The 19,979-nt window shown below is 38.0% G+C and overlaps 1 protein-coding gene across 3 annotated transcripts in view; it reads right to left on the bottom strand.

Annotated features, from left to right (window-relative positions):
• Positions 1–1,535, bottom strand: part of CCDC64 (coiled-coil domain containing 64) — a 29,510-nt gene extending 27,975 nt beyond the window's left edge. For 2 of the 3 annotated variants that reach the window (XR_551319.1, XM_008583970.1), the window contains exons 1-2: positions 1,421–1,535; positions 438–449 (exon numbers count right to left, since the gene is read on the bottom strand). Coding sequence is in view for 1 of the 3 variants with exons in the window: in XM_008583970.1 (XP_008582192.1) it covers positions 438–449; positions 1,421–1,510 (102 nt within the window). In the remaining 2 variants the exon portion in view is untranslated. The remainder of the gene's footprint in view (positions 1–437; positions 450–1,420) is intronic. The other variant, XR_551320.1, reaches the window with a different exon arrangement.
• Positions 1,536–19,979: the final 18,444 nt, after the last annotated feature.

The raw sequence follows: 19,979 nt of genomic DNA, 5'->3' as shown, positions 1-19,979 counted from the left end.
GAAAAGTTTTCTCTCTCTGCTCTGCCATTCTGCCATTCTGCCATGTGAGACCCTTGCTTTATTGCCAAGGAAGACCCTTGCCAGATGTGTTCCTGGACTTTGGACTTCCCAGCCTCCAAAATCATAAGCTTTAAATTTCATTTTCTTATAAAGTACCCAGTTCCAAGCATTTTGTTATGAGCAACAGAAATGGACTAATACAGCCACCAACTCCCTCATCCCACCCTACATACCCTGAAATTGTTACCAAATTTGGCAATAAACATTTCTGTGAATGACCTGTTGATGAGGGTCTAGAAAAAGTGAATAAAAAGAGAAAGAGGAAGATAGGCAACTCAAAGGAGTCAGAGCCTGGCAGAGGCAATTGAATGGCAAGTCATGCACACAAATGGTCACAGACAGGCATGCCAAACCCCGCCAGAACAAACTCTACTTACTTCAAGAACCTGCTGCTCAATACCAGTAGGAATTCCAAGGGAAAGGAGGAAAGAAGGGAATGGAAGGCAGGAGAAAAGAGAAGATATTGACAGACTTTAGGAAAAGCATCCTCAGGTCATTTATGAAGCAGGGGAGCAGCCCATCTAGGGTTCTCTGGTCTGACACAATGGCTAATTCCTTAATCACAGTGGCGGGTGCTCATTCAATTTGGCCCTAGACTGTCCCTCAAAGTTTGACTTAGCCAAAGGGCTGCTGTTTAGATACTCGGCTGAGGGGTCTTCAAGAGCAGACTAGGTGGAAGCCTACTTAGGGGGAGCCCATTTGCCTGGTGATATGACTCTCATCCTCTCCTCACCTCCCAAGCTGGATTCTCACAGTATTGTTCTCCAAGTGCTACTTTCTTTTTCCTTCTGGCCCATTCAGGGACAAGGTCCCTGGACTATGTTCTGCCCTCTCATGCTAATTCTTTCAATAACATTACTATGTTCCAGGTACACACAAAGTGCTTTCCATGTTTTAACCCATCAAATCTTCCCCAAAACCTACAAAGTAGAAACTTATATTAGTCTCATTTTACAGATGAGAATAGTAGCAGACCCTATTAAGACTGACCGAACTGGACCTAAATGGAATAGAGAAGGGGAAGATGCTCTTCCCCATCTTCTATTTCGGACTGGCAAGGATATTTCTAGAGGGATCAACACATTCAGTAAAATTTAGGTCATTCATGATTTCAACAGAGTCTGCAGTAACTCTGAGCAATTTTATTTTTCCAGACAACAGGCTACCCAGAGGAACATGGATCAAGTGTTCCCCATTTAGTTTCTCACAGACATGCTTCTCTTTAGAGATTTTAGTTCCTTTTATATAGAGCAGGTTTATGTCTCCCAGTTCAGAGAGCTCCTTATCCAAAAGGCCCAGTGCAGAGCCTCCAAGGAGAAAAGCACTTTCACTTCCAAGCACTGCCACATGGGAGGCTCACCTCAGCCTGAAGGCTCTCCAGCCGGATGATGTGCTGGTTGGTTGATGAGTTTTTCTCCCGAAAGTCTTCTCTGAGAGCGTGGACCTGCATAGAGAGCTGTCTCTCAACTTCTGATGCCTGCAACAAAGGAGACTTTCAGAGCTGATTCAGAAATTAGGCAAAAGAAGTCTGTTAAGATTTTTGCCTTTCATTTATCATGCATCTCTGCACTTTCCATTCTATAAGGAGTACTACATAAGATGCTTTCTCACTCATGATCAATTTGTTCTCTTAATGCCTAAACAACACAAACCCTTATCCCCACCTCCACCATAAATGACTCTGTCTAGGTCCGAGACCACTTTACTGAACAGAGTAAAGCCCTAGAAAATAGCAAGCTCTTAAATGTTAGTTATCATTATTATTCTGCATATAGCAAAAGCTCAGCAAATATCTACTAAATTGAGAAAAAGTCTCAGTATTATAGATCACTTACTGCCTTAGAAATTCCTTTACTTCTCCCATTAATTTCCTCAGCTGGGGTCAGCCAAATCATCTTTGTCTGCATTTCTCACTTTCACTCAGTATGGGCACTATTTGAAATTCCCTGTCATGTCTGTTAAGATTTTTGCCATTCATTGCTCAAGGACATTTTCGCAACTTTTAATTCTCTATGGAATGCTGGCTGAGATGCTTATTTCCTACCCCCATCCATTTATTCTCTAATGCCGAAACATAAACACCAAAATAGCATTTGGTGTTGCAGGACAGTCATCTGAAAGAAGGCTCCCTTGATAACACATGAACTCTTGCCCTCTTCTTGAGGGCCCAGCCCAGCCCAGACCTCATGGAGGAGAGCCCTAAACACCACCCTGCAGACAGTAGAGGCACAGGACAAGCTAAGTAACTGCCTCAATGCTTTTCTAAGGCCAAATAGGGTCAGTAAGCTTTATGGGTTCCTGGGAGAGACTGGAATGATTAGGAAAGGCTTTCAAAGGAGGTGGGCTGGTGATCACATTGAAATGGTAGGCTAGCTGTTCAATGAGGCTTTCACAGTAATGGTTACATGTTCAATAATTTTTTCGTCTTCAAGTACTATATAACCAATTGCCCCCTTCTTATTTTTTTGGCTCCAGAGATTCAACAAATGTCTCGCTGGACTAGAGAGCCATGTAAGAATCTTTACCTATAGTCCTATTTCTTAAGCAACAATTACAAAACACAATACAAAATAAATTCAAACTATCTGTTTCTTTTATACAATAAATTTAACTTCAGACACCAGTAGCTTGTTTTAGACTTGTCAATCACTTAGCAACATGTTAGTCACTCACCTTGCCTGAAAATCACATTAGCAATATTTATTGAGTACTATGTGCCAAGAATTGTACTAAATGCTTTCAATGTAGTATATCAATTGTCACCCCCAATTTACTTACAAGGGAAGTGATAGAACTTGCCCAAGATCACAGTAAGTGACAGCATCAGGATGGTAAACTTACGGCTGTTTTACCCTCAAATTAGGACTGCAGTACTGCCTTCTTGTATTTTGAAATAGTTTTTCCTATTTCTATTACTCACTACTGAAACCAAACTTTATATGAGTCCAATTTAGCAAGGGCTTTTCTTTCATTTCTTCTTCTTTTTTAATACTAAGCAATTTCATTTAAGACTCTTGAAATTTCTAATGGAACGTAAGGCTCATCAGGAAAATTCTCTCTCATATGCTAGAGTTTGATTATCTGTACTAAATTCAGTTGACTATTGGGGTTTCAAACATATTTAGATTTGCAAAGCATTGGCTAATTCAGGTAGCTTATCTTAGTTCTAGCATCACCACTTTGATATGAATCACAAGACAATTTGCACTGAGAGCTACAAATCTAGCCCAGCTTGTATTAGAAATGCTCCTGTAGACTAGTTTCCTCTCAAAGGGAACTTCCTAGAAATAGAAATCTATCTCTTCCCACCAGGAAGTTTGACTCCAGAGCCTGAGCTCTTAACTACTAAGCTATAACATTTCCTTTAAATGTCCGACTCCTAGGATGTGTCCAGAGATGTACTGTTTTCAAAGGCTTTTAACCTACGTTTCTCATTGGACTCTCCAATAGCCCTAAGAAGCAGGAATTACCGGCCTCATTTTGCAGACAAAGAGAATGGAGGCTGAGAGGGAGTGTCACTAAAATGGTCTTTGGTCACCACACCACAGCTACCTTCCACCCAGGGGCCAATCATTTGCCTGTGATGGTGATGGAGGGGATGGATCAATCAGAGTTATAAACCCACCAATTGTAAGGTGCTAACGTGCCTTTTAGAGCAAATTATTTTCTTCTTATTTAGAGATAAAATCTGGTTCAGATCTTTAGACTTGACCAATACAATGAATATCAGCTGTTTCTGCACATAAATTAACTAACAGTCTCTTAAGTCTGTATACAATGCTAATGTTCTAAATGCTTTCTGATCAAAGAATCAGGAAGTACAAAGCCAGCTCCATAATGAATTTCAGAGCTTTTTAAAGCTCCCCAAGTCAGAGAGTTAGCCAGGGGAACAGCAGTCTCTCTGAAGGAACCATTCTGCTCCTGAGAGGAGGGATGGTATCATGAAAAGAAAAAAAGTTGAGTCAAATAATCAGGGTTAGAGCTCCTGTCCAGCCATATATACGTGTACATGTTATATGAGTCATTTCACCTGAGTCTCACTTTCCCAAATTATAAATATATTTCTCCTTTACCTATTAACACACAAAGGGCAGTTCTAAAGGAACATCCCATTTCCCTATTTCTATTTTAGGACAATGCAAGATTGAGTTGAATCACTGAAGTTTAGGGAAATTAAAAAGTAAAGAAATATTACACTGCCAGAAAGCTAGGGCAAGTGTGAGAAAGGGTAAAAGATTCAAAGACCAGTTGTTTGCTTTTTTTTTTTTTTTTAAAAAGGAACCGAGGACACTATGTATATGTTATAGGGCACTGTCATACACACAGCCCACTTTGTGGTTCTGCACTGAAAACAACCTATTAAAGTGACTCAGCCAAAATCATGAAGGTGGTGGGTCAAGCTAAAAATTATGGAGAAATACAGAAATATTTGGCAGCCACATCTTTCAGTTTTGCTCTGAAAGTGGCCCTTCAAAGCTATCGAAAAGCCAACAAATATCCAGGAGCTATCCTTCTCTTGGAGAAACAAAGTTTCCTGCTTGTAGGTTTGGGGCAGCAGCCTCCACCTTGGGACCTTTTTTGGTGGTGGTAGTGGGGTGACAGTAGGACAATTCATTCTTACAACAGAAAATGGCAGGCATAGGTATTACAGCTTATTTCTCAAAATGATGAGTTTTGTGACAAAAAACAACATCTGTAATCCCAGGTGAATAGATGGCAAGATTTTAGTTCAAGCATTTGTTCTATTTTTAAACTTTAAAATTTTTTTTATAATAAAAGTAACAAACATTCAAAGTAAAAAAAAAATTAAAGAGAACTGAAGAATTAAAATGAAAGTTAAAATTTTCACTAGTCATTAGTGCCACTCTCCAGAGGTGTTCACTGTTAGAGATCTTTCTCGTGAGTCCTTCTAGGAATTTTCTATTTATACCTATCTATCTAAAACATTATCCAAAACCTTGCTTTTAAAAATATATCTATTTTAACATCTTTCCATTTCATTCTGTAGACCTACCTTATTCTTTTTAACAGTTATTTGGTATTTAGTAATATGAATATATCATAATTTAACTAGTCCCTACTGATGAACATGTAGAATGTTTCATTTTTTTTACTATTATAAACATTGCAGCAGGGGGCCGGCCCGTGGCTCACTCGGGAGAGTGCGGTGCTGATAACACCAAGGCCATGGGTTTGGATCCCATATAGGGATGGCCGGTTCGCTCACTGGGTGAGCGTGGTGCTGACAACACCAAGTCAAGGGTTAAGATCCCCTTACCGGTCATCGTTAAAAAAAAAAAAAAAAAAAAAAAATTGCAGCAAAAAATATCTTTGTTCACCCATCTTTGTGCTTGTGGAAGAATATTCTGTAAATGGATAAATCCCATAAATGGAACTAGTTGGTAAAAGGATATGCACCTTCATTTTGATAGATTTTGCAAACCTGTCCTCCAAAAAAGGTTCCATCAATTTATACCCCTGCAGATAGTACAAATATGCCTGCTTCTCCATACCTTGCCACCACTGAGTATTATGAAATGTTTTAAACTTTAAATACTTATTTCTGATATCTTCAATAATTTGTCTCTTTTACTTTCATAGCACACAGACTGGATGAAAAAGAAAAGAGAAGACATTCAAAAAATAATTCTTGTTATAGAATGCTGGAAAGATTAACACTTATATAATCCCTGAACTATCTGAAACGAACTCCTTTTATAATATAAGCACTTGAGTTACTATTATTTAATAAATCCTCAAGTTGGCAAAACAAACTGACAGTGTGTTCTTTCTTCCTCATATGTCTGATTTGCTCAGAGTACCATCTAAAACAGATTACTTCCTCCACACTGAGCAGAGCTCTTCCATGACTACTTTTCTTATTGACATGATTAATAACACACGAACATCTCCCCACACTGGAACATTTAGATTAAGTTTGTTTAAACTGTCCAAAGCAGAACTGTTAACTATACATTTTCTTGTTAACTGGAAGAAAGGATATGAGCACTCATTTAACTTATTTGTCAAAAGAAAAAAAATGAACCGATTAACTTATAATTATCATAGGGAAGAGCTACTATTTTAATACTCTGTTTGAATAAATGAGTTTTACTTTAAAAGAGAAAGTAAATCTCAATCTTTCTTTTGCCAAGGTGTGGTGGATAATGGACACCTGGGGGTGGCAGTGAGAGTGAAAATGAGGATGATGATGACAGCTACAGTAATGGTTCACACACTGAACATCTATTATGTACTTTACCCTGTTCTGAGCACTTCATATTTATTATCACATTCAATCTTCATTAATAACATAAAGAAGTGAGTAATCTGAACTTCTCCATTTAAAGCTGAGGATATGGAGGGTAAGTCATGTTCCTAAGGTCCTATGTGTTGGAGTTGAGATTCCCAACCAGATCTGTTGCCCCTACAGCCATACTCCTAATCTCAACACGATAGTGTTTCCTCTCTATCCCATTTCTCTCTCTCACAATGCTTATCAAAATGAAAGTGATATTAGAGCAACAACCTTGAATTTGTTCTAATTTAGGGCAAAGAGTGAATTATTTTAAAACACTGGTACTTTACTGTGGTTGAGAACTGTTGTGTTAGGATGATACTTTAAATTTAAATGTAACAAAACCCCATCACAGAATATGCATATTTAAAAAGATACTGTTAGCATTTTGTTGATTCCCCCCCAATCTTTCACGTGTGTCACAAGTTTGTGTGCAGTTATAATCATATGCAAAAGCATTTCCATATTAATATTACTTTTCTTTCTTTCTTTTTTTTTTTAAAAGATGACCAGTAAGGGGATCTTAACCCTTGACTTGGTGTTGTCAGCACCACACTCACCCAGTGAGCTAACCGGCCATCCCTATATGGGATCTGAACCCATGTCTTTGGTGTTATCAGCACCACACTCTCCCGAGTGAGCCACGGGCTGGCCCTTAATATTACTTTTCTTAATGATCACTGTTATATGACTGCATAATATTCCATCAAGTAGATGTGTCATAATTTCCTTTACCACTCCCTTATTGTTAGTCACCTGGGATTTCCCCATATTTTGCAATTATAATGCACTGATGAATACATGTCACTGGGGTGGTGGTAGTAGAACTTACCTAAGCAGAAGTGGACTGGACAACCTAACTGTGTCAGAAAGGTAGATGAATATTCTTTAGAAAAGAAAAACCACACAAATTTGAACCAAAAAAAGGGGTTTTGATTAGCCTTTACTTAACCAAAAATCCAATTAACCAAAAGTCTACATTTTCTGATTTTCAAGGTTTTACCATTAAAAACTTTAAAATTCAGTAATGGGTGCCATGAACCTATCAACAGTATATTACAGCATAAGCCTTCTTTTAACTCTCTTGATTATTTATAGTACTCAAAATGATAGCCTTCTACTGGATGATTAAACAAATGCAAAAAATGTAAAATAGTTTTCTGTTCCCACTAGACTTGAGTATGCCAATTCCCCACAAGTCTTTCAAAAGTAAAACCTGTAAGTGCAGTATGTCATGTGTTTATATTTTCCTTAATATTTAAAGACAATAAGATTTTCAAAATAAATAAGTAAAGACAATAAGATTTTCACTAATACCTTTCCAAAGAAAGGCTTCACTTCTGGTAATATGGTGGGCTAGGTTATTTCCTACTGAAAAATGCAGGATAAATAGAAAAGCTTTCTTACAAGAATCAAAGAGCTGGCAAAGTAGTGGTAGAGCTATGGTAATGTTTCACATATGCAAATAATTACAACCAGCCAATGGAATACAAACAGTTACAAATAAACCTAACTGCATGATAACTGAATGACATAGCCACACTTGAATGGAGTAAAGAAGAAAATAACTAACTTAAATAACTTTGGAAAACAGGCTTTTAACTGCATACTGTAATGTTCAAGAGAAAAGGAACTATACACAGATATTACACCATAGTTAATAAATTTGTTTCTCACAGGGGTATGGATTACTGATTCTGAAACTACTGTTATGTGTTTAATAGAATTGAACAAATAAGTAAATATATTGTGGATCACGAGAACAAGGTTTTCCTCTTGCAGAAAAAGAAGTTATAAATAAGGAAAGATGGAGGACTAGAATGAATCCTATGGTGTTGGACTGAAATCAGTGATATTAGCATGAACTTACGGTTTTTAATACATATACAATTGGAAGGACTGAGAAATAAATATAGATGTGTGTTTATGAGTATGTTAGTGTAGTACATTTATTTCCTAGCGCTTTCCTGAGAGGGCCTAAAAACAATAACACCCTAGTAGCAATAGGCACACCTAGTGCTCAGATTTTGGTTTCTAAATACTGTTCTCTAATAAATGAACCAAGGCTCCTTGGAGAAATGACTTGTTCCAGGGTTGAGGCAGGAAAAATATAAGATGAGCCTGGAAATTTTATGGTGCTGGAAAGTAAGGCAGTGCTCAAAAATGATGGTGGCACACTAAATGGACACAGGAGTCAACCTGATGGAGCTCCCAATGGCTAAGGCTGGGACCATTTTTAACAATAAACAAATAATAATAGTAATGGGTTATAATGCATATGATAAGATAAATAATCAGGAGTCCACACTGATAAATAATTTAATAAACAAATAAAGGGGTGGGGGGTCTAGAGAGGAAAGGGATGTTCTCCCTTACAGAAGAATCCCAATTAATAAATGTAGAAGGAATGATGGAAATAGAAAATTATCATAGATAATCATCAATAGAAAATCAGTGATGGAAACAGAAAAGCATCACAGTAATAGCTGTTGCAGGCAGGAACTAGAGGGTGAATGCTAAAATTAGTGCATAAAAGTTTGATGAGTGTGACATTATGATATGTACATTTTGGTTTTCATCCATGATTTCTGGCTTGTTCTGACCTTTCCCTGCCTTTCTGCCTTGGAGCTGGCCATAAAGAAATTATCTGGCCTACCTTATGTGATTGTAGGTCATAAGACTCGCATTTCAGAAGGAGTGCCACCTCATACCAAGGAGGAAGGAACACTGCACAGAATGGCCAAGAAGAATATGAACAAACAGGACTTGCTGGGTTTCCCACCCAGACTGCTAGTGTTAAATCATACCCTTTTTATCCCATCACAATTGTACACAGTTGTCCATGCTTCAGTCATGCCTACGTAATGAAACTTCCATAAAAATCCAAGAACACAGGGTTCAGAGAGCTTCCAGATGCCTTTTTATCCCATCACAATTGTACACAGTTGTCCATGCTTCAGTCATGCCTACGTAATGAAGCTTCCATAAAAATCCAAGAACACAGGGTTCAGAGAGCTTCCAGATGGCTGAACATGTGGAGGTTCCTGTAGGGTGGTGCTCCTATGTTGGGCACGGAAGCTTTGCACCCCTTCCTCCGTACCTTGCCTTATGCATCATTTCATCTGGATCCTTTGTAATAACCTTTATAATAAACCAATAAACATAAGTACATGTTTTCCTGAGTCCTGTGAGTGGCTCAGGCAAACTAATCAAACCCAAGAAAGGGGTTGTGGGAATCCCAATTTGTAGCCAGTCAGTCAGAAGCACAGGTAAAACAACCTATAGCTTGTGTCTGGAAACTAAAGTTGAGGGCAGTCTTGTGGGACTGAGTCCCACTGTGCAATCTGACACTATCTCCAGGTAGATAGTATCGGAATTGAATTAGAGGACACCCAGTTGGTATCCACTGAGGAATTGCTTGCTTGCTAGTGGGGAGAAATCCCCACACATTGGGACATGGAAGTCAGTCTTCTTTTTGTGTCAATTGCTTCTGAGTAACAGTACAGGAAAATGCATTTCAGTGTGTGTTTTTACCACACTCTAACAATGAGAACCAGGATATTTACATGGCCTCAAAGTTTCTCCCCATATTTATCACTATAAAGGGAAAAAGAATAACTTTACAGTGGAGAAGCCTGGCAGATACTACCTTAACCAAGTGATCAAAGTTAGCATCACCAGTAAAATGACATATCAACACCATGCTTCCTCTGTATTATGTACTGAGAAGGACACAACTGCACCTCTGTGCTACTCTTGGCAAAACTGCATAACCTCAGTCTAATCATGACAAGACATTAGACATAACCAAACTGAGGAACTTTCTACAAAATAATTGATCAGTGCTCTTCAAAAATCAAATTCAAGAAAAACAAAGGAAGACTGAGGAATTGTGTCAAGAGATTGTAGGAGAGAAAAGCAACATGATAACTAAATGTAATATGGCAGCCCAGACTGGATTCTGGACCAGAAGAAGAACATTTGTACAGAGACTGGCAAAATTCCAGTCAGTATGCAGATTTTAGTTAATAGGAGTGTCTCAATGTTAATTTCCTGGTTTTGATAATTATACTATGATTACATAAGATAACACGGGCGGGGGGCTGGATGAAGGATGAGAATCTCTATTGTTTTTGGAACTTCTCTTCTAAGTCTAACTTTTTCTTTTGAATACCAGATTGGTTGTGCCCCTAAGACACATCACAGAATAGAAATCCCCTCTGGAGGATGGTACCTTCAATCCAAAGATCAAATAATCTCCACAAATAATTTTCCAATAAAAATGAGTAAAATTTGCTCCTTCCCTGTCACTGTGGAGGCAGAGGCTTGGGTGCATTCAAGATTCAGCCTCACCTGTAACCCACTGCCATGGCCAAGGAAAGCACTGCTGCTGGAGATATAATGGATGTAAACACTGCTTTACAAGAGATGCTGAAGACCGCCCCCATCCATGATGGCCTACCACGCAGAATTCGCAAAGCTGCCAGCCTTAGACAAGCACCAAGCCCATCTTTGTGAGTTTGCATCCAACTATGATGAGCTTATGTATGTCAAATTGGTGGAGGCTCTTTGTGCCGAACACCAGCCAAATAAACCTAATTAAGATTGATGAAAACAAGAAAGTATGGGGATAGGTAGGCCTTTGTAAAACTGACAAAGAGGGAAAACCCTATAAAGTGGTAGGTTGCAGTTGTTAAGGACTATGGCAAAGAATCTCAAGCCAAGAATGTCCTCAAAGAATACTTCCAAGTGCAAGAAATGAACAAAATGAATAAAAAATCTGATTCACTCCTCAAAAAAAAAAAAAAAAAAAAAAAAATTTTCTCCCCCCAAAAAAAAAAAAAAAAAAAAAAATTTTCTCCCCCCAAAAAAAAAAAAAAAAAAAAAAATTTTCTCCCCCCAAAAAAAAAAAAAAAAAAAAAAAATTACAGTTAAAAAACTGAAACCAAACATGTACCCACAGAAACAAGGACTCATGAGCAAGAACCAGTAGAAACAGATCTATAGAGACTGCAGATCCTGAAACTAACAGATACAGATTATAAAACAACCGTGCTGACCATGTTTCGAGAAATAAAAGGCAAGATTTAAAATATCTTCAGGGAACAGAAAAACATAAAACATGACCTACCAGATTTGAAAAAGACTGAAGATAGTTAGAAATAAAAAATAATAATTTAAAATAAAAACCCAATGGGTAGTATCAAAAAGACTTCTACACATTAGAAGACATCATTAAGAAAATGAATTTATAAGGCCCAGATTGGGGAAAAAAAATTTTTTTTTAAATATGACCCTTGACTTGTTGTCAGCACCACACTCTTCCAAGTGAGCTAACCGGCCATCTCTATGTAGGGATCCGAACCTGTGGCCTTGGTGTTATCAGCACCACACTTTCCCAAGTGAGCCACGGGAGAAAATATTTGTAATACATACTTGTAAATCTTATTTGCATCCAGAATACACAAAAAACTCTAACTCAATAAAAAGATGACCTAATTTTTAAAATGGGCAAAAGATTTGTGGGGTTTTTTTTGTGGTGGTTGCACCTAAGATTTATGTACAAGAATGTTCACTGCAGCATTCTTTTTTTTAAGGAGTTGGGAATTCATTGTTTGATTTATTTTTATTTTTTGGTTTTGGTGGCTGGCCGGTATGGGGATCTGAACCCTTAACCTTCATGTTATGACACTGCACTCTAACCAACTGAGCTAACCGGCCAGCCCCAGCATTATTTATTCTGAGAGGATCACACTGAATACAGCATTTTTTTTAAGTAAAAAATTGAAAGTAATCTAAATATTTACTGTTAGCAGACTGTATTAAAAACATAACAGTATATCAGTGCAATGAGATGTACTGTAACACACATTACAGCACATGAACACACACACGTTACAGTACATGCAACACATGTACCTGCATTAATACGGAAAGATTTCAACAGTGTAATGTAAAGTTAAAAAAAATAGCATGTTTGATCCCATTGACATGAAATTATGTGTATATATTTACTTAGGAGTATACATGCATAGAAGAATACCTGGAAAGTTATTAATCAAAATGTTATCAGTGATTACCTATGGGGGATGAGATTCCCAGCAATTTTTACTTTGGAAAAATTACTTTTTTGTAATGTTTGAATACTCTACAGAAGTGTGTATTATCTCCTTTTGATTCAAAATATTTCTTTATTTTTCTATCGGATTTTTCATTCTCTTGGTATGCTTTTGGCTGGAGTTTGTATTATCCTAATAATCAGAAAAAAAATAAAGCTACTTTCACTTTCCCAAAATAGGTAAATTCATAAGATATCAACCTAGGGAGAAAGGTGAAATAAAAAAATTGTGTTGGTAACGAACAAAAATCATGAGTTTCAATAATTATGAGTCTGGGAATCATGATACAATAATTGCACAAACTTCGGGAAGCGTAAGCTTAGAAAGATTGAGGAGCAAAAGAAGTCATTTGCTTTTTTTTTTTTTTAAAAAAAGATTTTCAGTGATGCTAAAAACTCACCCCTGGAATGAGGAAAGTTTGATGCCTCTAACACTGCTTATTACCTTCGGGAAGCGTAAGCTTAGAAAGATTGAGGAGCAAAAGAAGTCATTTGCTTTTTTTTTTTAAAAAAAAGATTTTCAGTGATGCTAAAAACTCACCCCTGGAATGAGGAAAGTTTGATGCCTCTAACACTGCTTATTACTCATGTAAAGGAATGCCTGATAAAGCCAATGTATTACTGTTTACAAGAGACATGTGTAAAAGTTGCTCTTTGACATTTAGACAGTGTATGCCCACTAGATAGGGGCCATGTCTAATTTTGTTTTATTTGAATTAACTTTAAAGTTAGAGCACAATAACAGTTTTGTTATTATCATCCTTTTAATTAATCATTATCACAAACAATCCCTCAGCATCAAAGACCAGTAACTCTGGCAGCACAAGCTTTAATTGAAAAAGAAAAAAGGACAAATGTTAATCTGCTTTTGTTTCTGAAAGAGAACCATTACTTAATGTCAGCTCCCTACTGCCAGTTAATAAAAAATATTTCAGAAGTCAGAGAGAACAGATTTTTAAATTTTATTTTCAAATGTTCTATCAGGACTCATATAACAAGCAGGACTCAGATATTCCCAATACACTGTATTGTCTTATTTTTTCTTTTGTTTTTAACTAAAATGACACAATCCTCTGTGTTGACTTGATGGCCTGGCACTTTGCACTAATTCCAACATCAATGAAACATTCACTTACTATGCTTTGAAATGGGGATACAGAGATGAATTAAGACACAGTTCTTAGAGTGAAAACTGTCTTCCAAACTCAAGGTGTGAAGAGAACATAGTCTTTCTTCCCTAACTGTATGTAAGACCTCAGGCAAATTGCATAACTTCCCGTGCCTTAGTTTTCTCATTTATAAAATAAGGATAAAGCAGTAGCTACCTCATAAGGTTGTGTGAATGAAATAAATTAATACATGTAAAGTGCTTAGAACAGTATCTGGTACACAGTAAGTACTAGTGTACTATTACTAGTCCTATCTGTTAGGTGTTGCTGTTGTTATTGTATTTATAATAAACCAGCCATAATAATCTCAAAGAGCAACCTAATTGAAGATCTGATATTTAAGTCATTGGCATAGAAAACTCTAAAAGGTTAAATGTAAATGGGGCAGACCTTAAACAGCCTAAAGAAAGCCTAAGAAAATCTGGTGTAGGGACTGATGGAAGACAGAGAGAATGACAGCCCTAGGACTGCAGCAGAGTGGCATAGAATTTAGGCACTCTCTTTCATTCATGAATGGTGGTTTAATAATAACAGAGAAACCTTGAAAGGTCTTGCAGGTAAATGGGGGAGTAGGTATGGAAATGTAGCCAAGCCAAAAGAATTACTGTCCAGCTAAACTGAGGCACTACATAGTCCCCCAAAACATGACTACCTTGGAACAGGCTTCCCTGTTCCCTTAGGGTTCAAAATATTATGAGTACCATGGACTTCCTGGAATGTTAAATATGTATGCTTTCAAAAGGAGATTGCATAGAGATGCTTGGAAAAGAAACTGAGAACCTTCTCATAGTAAATAGGAAGGCTGGGGGAAGGCAGATACTGTGAATGACATTCTTCCTAGCAAACTTCAATTTAGGACAGCAGTGGGGACGGGCTGGGGTGAAACACTTAGGAGTCCTTCACTAGGAGACAAGTGATGTCACTTAGACACATGCAGTATTCCCTCATAAAATAATTGTCATGTTTAATCCTAATAAAGAAAGAAAACTTCTCAAAAGGGAAAACTTTTCCCTTTTGGTCATATAGCTCACCAGGGGACTTATCCAGACCTAAAAAGGTTAGAAAGTTAAAATGTTCTTGTTTGGAGCTGGAGAAGGGTTAGGGAAAAAGTGCTTTCCTAACTGGTAGTTACTTTCTTCTTCCTACCACAATAATAAGACTATTAATCAAATTATGGCACTTTTTCTCCAAAGTGCCATATTTACTGAACATGCCTCCATGACTTTAGTGCTGGTGTACTTTTGGGATGTACATCTCAAATCTTCACCTGATAAATTCTTACCCTTAACAGCCCAGTTCAGAGGTGACTTCTGTATTGCCTTTATAATCTCAGATAAAACTACCACATTATTTGCAGTCCCGTAATACTCCATTATGTCACACACTCTCGTTTGTTAATTTCCAAATCTGTTTTCTCTCTTAGATTGTGAAGGACTTAAGGTCAGGAATTATATCTCCTATTTATCTTTGTTTCCCTGATAAAGTGCATGGCACACAGTACATGCTCAAATGTTTACTGTATGAGATAAAATCTGAACACCTTAAGTGAGTACTTTTTGTGGTAGTCAAGCTATGACTACAAAACATAAGTGGGATTAAGCTAAACCCCCGAAGTTTCCCTTTAGCAAGGTTCTGTCAGGATCACCAGGGAATTAATGATATAATTCCCTTTGATTTAAATAGCCCACCCCCAGTAAAGGGCACTTTCCTCCTATAGGTCATCACCATGGCTCAAGAAGATTTACTTAGGCTTTGATGTAAATTACCCATGACTGATCCATGAATTTGCTGCTCCATGCTTCTACCTTACCTTCACCCTGCATTTGCATGCAGAATCTTTTAATACTCAGAACCCACAACTTCTTTCCCTGTGCTCTCTTTAAACCTCACTAAAGTCCTTCCTTTTTTTTTTTTTTAAAAGATGACCGGTAAGGGGATCTTAACCCTTGACTTGGTGTTGTCAGCACCATGCTCTCCCAAGTGAGCTAACCAGCCATACCTATATGGGAACCGGAACCCTTGACTTGGTGTTGTCAGCACCACACTCTCCCGAGTGAGCTGTGGGCCGGCCCAAGATTTTTTTTTATTAAAAGTATTTTCTACTAAATGTTCAAACATGGAAATATGGAAAAGCAGAGTTTAAATTTTGATAAAGGAGCTAAGTAGTGTAATCCCCAGTAGGGCATTCTACCAGTAAAACTGGGCATTTGTTGATGAAAATACTTCTCAAATCTTGCTTCACCAAGATTATGCATCATCTGATGATTGCCATGGAAACAGCAGTAATACTAACAAGGTTTAGCCCTGTAGGATTTTACCACTGGGTGCAGAATTATTTACTGTGAAGTCACTGGGGAGGCAACACAGATAGTATGTGGGGATAAAAAGCTGGTAAGACTCCCTGAAAATGGGGGAGGGTAGGGGCACCCAAACTCTTCCTCTAAATCAGAATCTATCCATTCCTCAGCCTTGTAATACCCACAGCTTGATCATCTAAATCCTACAGTCTCTTTAAATCCTACATCCTCTATGAAGCTCTCAGTTCCTGTTTTTTGTCTCTCAATTGATATTTTTTAAAATGGCCTTCATGTAATTTAAGTATCTAATGATAGTGTCTTGCCTGGTTCTTTATTTTATTTTATTTTTTTAAAAGATGACCGGTAAGGGGATCTTAACCCTTGACTTGGTGTTGTCAGCACCACGCTCAGCCAGTGAGCGAACCGGCCATCCCTATGTGGGATCCGAACCCGGGGCCTTGGTGTTATCAGCACCGCACTCTCCCGAGTGAGCCACGGGCCGGCCCCCTTGCCTGGTTCTTTAGATGCCAGGGGAATTAACAGTTACTGAGTACTAGGGCTGGCCCATGGCTCACCTGGGAGAGTGTGGTGCTGATAACACCAAGGACACAGGTTCAGATCCCTATACAGGGATGGCCGGTTAGCTCACTTGGGAGAGCGTGGTGCTGACAACACCAAGTCAAGGGTTAAGATCCCCTTACCAGTCATCTTTTAAAACAAACAAAAAAACAGTTACTGAGTACTTACCCTGGTGAGGCACCAGTGCTAAGTGCAGTCACATAAATTATTTCATTAAGTCTTCATAATATCTGTCAGACAAGTAATATTAACCCACCATTTAGAAAGAAGAAGAAACTGAACTTTGAAGAGGTTACATGATTTTCCCAATATGATAAGTTATTTTCCCAAAGTAAGTCTTATCACTAGCATTAAACTGTAGGCTTCTCAAAGGAAAAGGTGGTTCAACTTCTCTTGCAACTTCCCCAGCATTCAGAAAGGTCTTGACTCACAATAGTCAGTCAACAAAAAATGAATGAAAGCAAATCAACGATGGAAAAAACCCACAAAACTGCAGGTTGGAAGGGAGAGACTGCTGTGGTTTTTTTGTTGTTTGTTTAAGAAATCAGATGTATTAAAAGACTTCTAACAATGTCCATGTACTATTTTGGAGGAAAAAAAAGTAAAATACATACAAAGCTCTAACTATGAACATATTGGTGTTTGGTGATGATTAATTGTGAGATACATTACAAGCCATTTGTTATTAGTGATAAAGTAATGAAGTAAATTCTTTTTTTTTTTTTTGTCTTTTTCCACGTCCGGCAACGGATCGCAACCCTCAGTGTCGCCCCCGCACCGGACCGGGACCGGCAACGGGACCGCAACCCTTGGTGTTGCTCCCGCGCCTCGCTCAGCCAGTGAGCGGGAACCGGTCTGTATGTGGGATCCGAACCCTCGGGCGGGAGCGCCACTGCGCTTCCCAAGCGGCGCACTATCCAGTGCGCCACCGGGCCGGCCCATGAAGTAAATTCTTTATTTCAAAAAATATCACTAACAGTAAATTCAAAATGCCCACTCACTATGTTGTCTCAAGTGGGAGAGAAAAAGTATAGTTACTGCTAGCTCTCTGTGCAAATAGAACATTACAGAAGCATTTCAAGCATGTGTCTTGATAGGAAATAGGTTAAAGAACAAGACAGGGATTTCCTATCACTGGACTGCATTCCTAACTGCTGTTGGCTCACCAGGTGAACATAAGCAATGCCTGCAGGCAATCTGGCCTCTGTCTCCTCTAGCCTGCAAAAACATGGGACAGACTATCTACCCATTGCCAGATCACCCTTCAGGGGAAATTAGACACTGCTTACTTAGTGTTCTGAGCTGGCATCTGTTCTGTGTTCTTGTTTCTCCAAGGATGTTGAGGTTAGTAGCTTGCTACCTCTGGAAACTGCCTAGTGGATTGGTTTTGTGGAAATGAAACCAGTAAGCTTTGAAGTTGACTCAGTTATCTCCTTCTGAGAAAAATGGAGGGTCAAAGGACAAGTCTGTTAAAACAAATTCAGATTTGGGCCGGCTGGTGGCTCACTCGGGAGAGTGTGGTGCCGAAAACACCAAGGCTCCGGGTTCGGATCCCATATAGGGATGGCCGGTTAGCTCACTGGGTGAGCGTGGTGCTGACAACACCAAGTCAAGGGTTAAGATCCCCTTGCCGGTCATCTTTAAAAAAAAAAAAAAAAAAAAAAATTCAGATTTTAAAAAAGTAGAAGTGTGTTATATAAACAAGGCCACAAATAAACAAAGTTGTTTCCAAGTAATGTCGACTTTTCAGGAAAACTTAAGAGACTAAAAGCATATCTCATTTTCCCCAATTATTAACTATATAATAAAAACCCATTTCTTACTTCTCCAAGGTGTTGGAAAATTGGTTAATGTCTGTGAAGGCTTTCAGGTATAAAGTACTATCTCACTGCTAAGCACTGTTCTGTTTAAACTTCTCTGCTTCCTTTCTGTCAGTCAAATTCCATGTCTACCTGGAAATGCCATGATGGAGAGTATTAATGAACTGCAATCTTCTAAGCCTGAAAATTCTTGGAAGTGGGGAAGCTTAAAAGATAGAAATGAAAATTTGGAGCCTCCAAATGGAGGCTCATTTAAATGCCAGAATAATTATTTCAAGCAAGAAAGAACTGGTTCCAAATAAACTGTCACCCTCAGAGCTCCTAGGTGAGAGAGAAGATACTCCATAAACCAAAATAATCATTCATTAACAAACCCAACATACTAGAAAAGAGCACAAATACAACAAAGGCAACAATTCCAAATAATATGGCACCAATACCATCCAACAAACACTTACTGAACATCTACCATAGACAAGGAATATGTTAGGCACTGAATAAGATGCAGCCTTGCATTCTAGGCAGGACATGAAACCTGTAAATGAACAAATTAGGGATCACACGTGCTAAAGTGAAAGCAACAATACAGAGGCACATATATTAAAATATTCATTTGGGCTGGCTGGTTAGCTCAGTTGGTTAGAGCATGATGTTGGCAACACCAAAGCCCAGGGTTTGATCCCTGTTACTGGCCAGCCGCCAAAAAAACCACAAAAAAACCAAAAAACCCAAGTAAATAAATAAAACATTCAACGATAGAACTTAAGTTCTGGAAAGTGAAATAAAACAAATAAATAAATAAAGCATACTGCATCAATTCCTTTATTATACATTTGACCATAATGAATTTTGATATACAATATTTCTGTGCAATGAGATTCACCAGTTCCAAGCTTTCCAGCCAGTGATTATATGGTTATAATTACTACATAAACCCAAGAGAATAGGCTTTCGGCAGCATGAAAGAATTACATTTCCAGATGAAATTTAGAGAAAAACAAATCTAATGCTCCCGGTACAAGAACAGTGCTTACTAATTCTATAGCTTGTTTCCACAAACTTAACAAAGTGTACCTAGTATACAGGGCAGCAGAAAGAATTAAGCTAGAATAAAAGCTATCCTACTGATAAAGGAGTAAATTCGTAGAAGTTCTGAAATCACATTCCATGATTACTCCTTCTGCTCCATTAATTTTACTGCTAGGAATCTATCCTCAGGAAGTAATCAGACAAACGATCAAAGACTTATATATGTAGCAATTCCTTAGATTTATAACCTACAGAAATGTGTGCTTATATACACCAGAATATATGTCCAACATGGTTTATAGGAGTATTTGTTAACAGCTAAAACCTATAAACAACCATCACCAGTAAAACAGACATGCTGTTAATATTCATACAACGGAATACAATACACCAAAGCAAATGGATTAACTAAGCTACATGCATTAACATGGATGAGTTGTAAAAACAAAAGAAAGCAAAAGAAGTCAGACACAAAATAATTTATGCTGTATGATTCCACTTATATAAAATTCCAGAACAGGCAAAACAAAATGGCATTATTACAGATACATACTTAGCAGGTAAAATGTACTATAAAACAAAGGAAAGGGGGCCGGCCCGGTGGCGCAC

The sequence above is a fragment of the Galeopterus variegatus genome, unplaced genomic scaffold (genome assembly GCF_000696425.1).
Source record: "Galeopterus variegatus unplaced genomic scaffold, G_variegatus-3.0.2 Scaffold3107, whole genome shotgun sequence".
NCBI classification, from domain to species: Eukaryota; Metazoa; Chordata; class Mammalia; order Dermoptera; family Cynocephalidae; genus Galeopterus; species Galeopterus variegatus.
The sequence above is the reverse complement of the archived record's forward strand: the minus strand, read 5'-3'. Positions and strand labels throughout refer to the sequence as shown.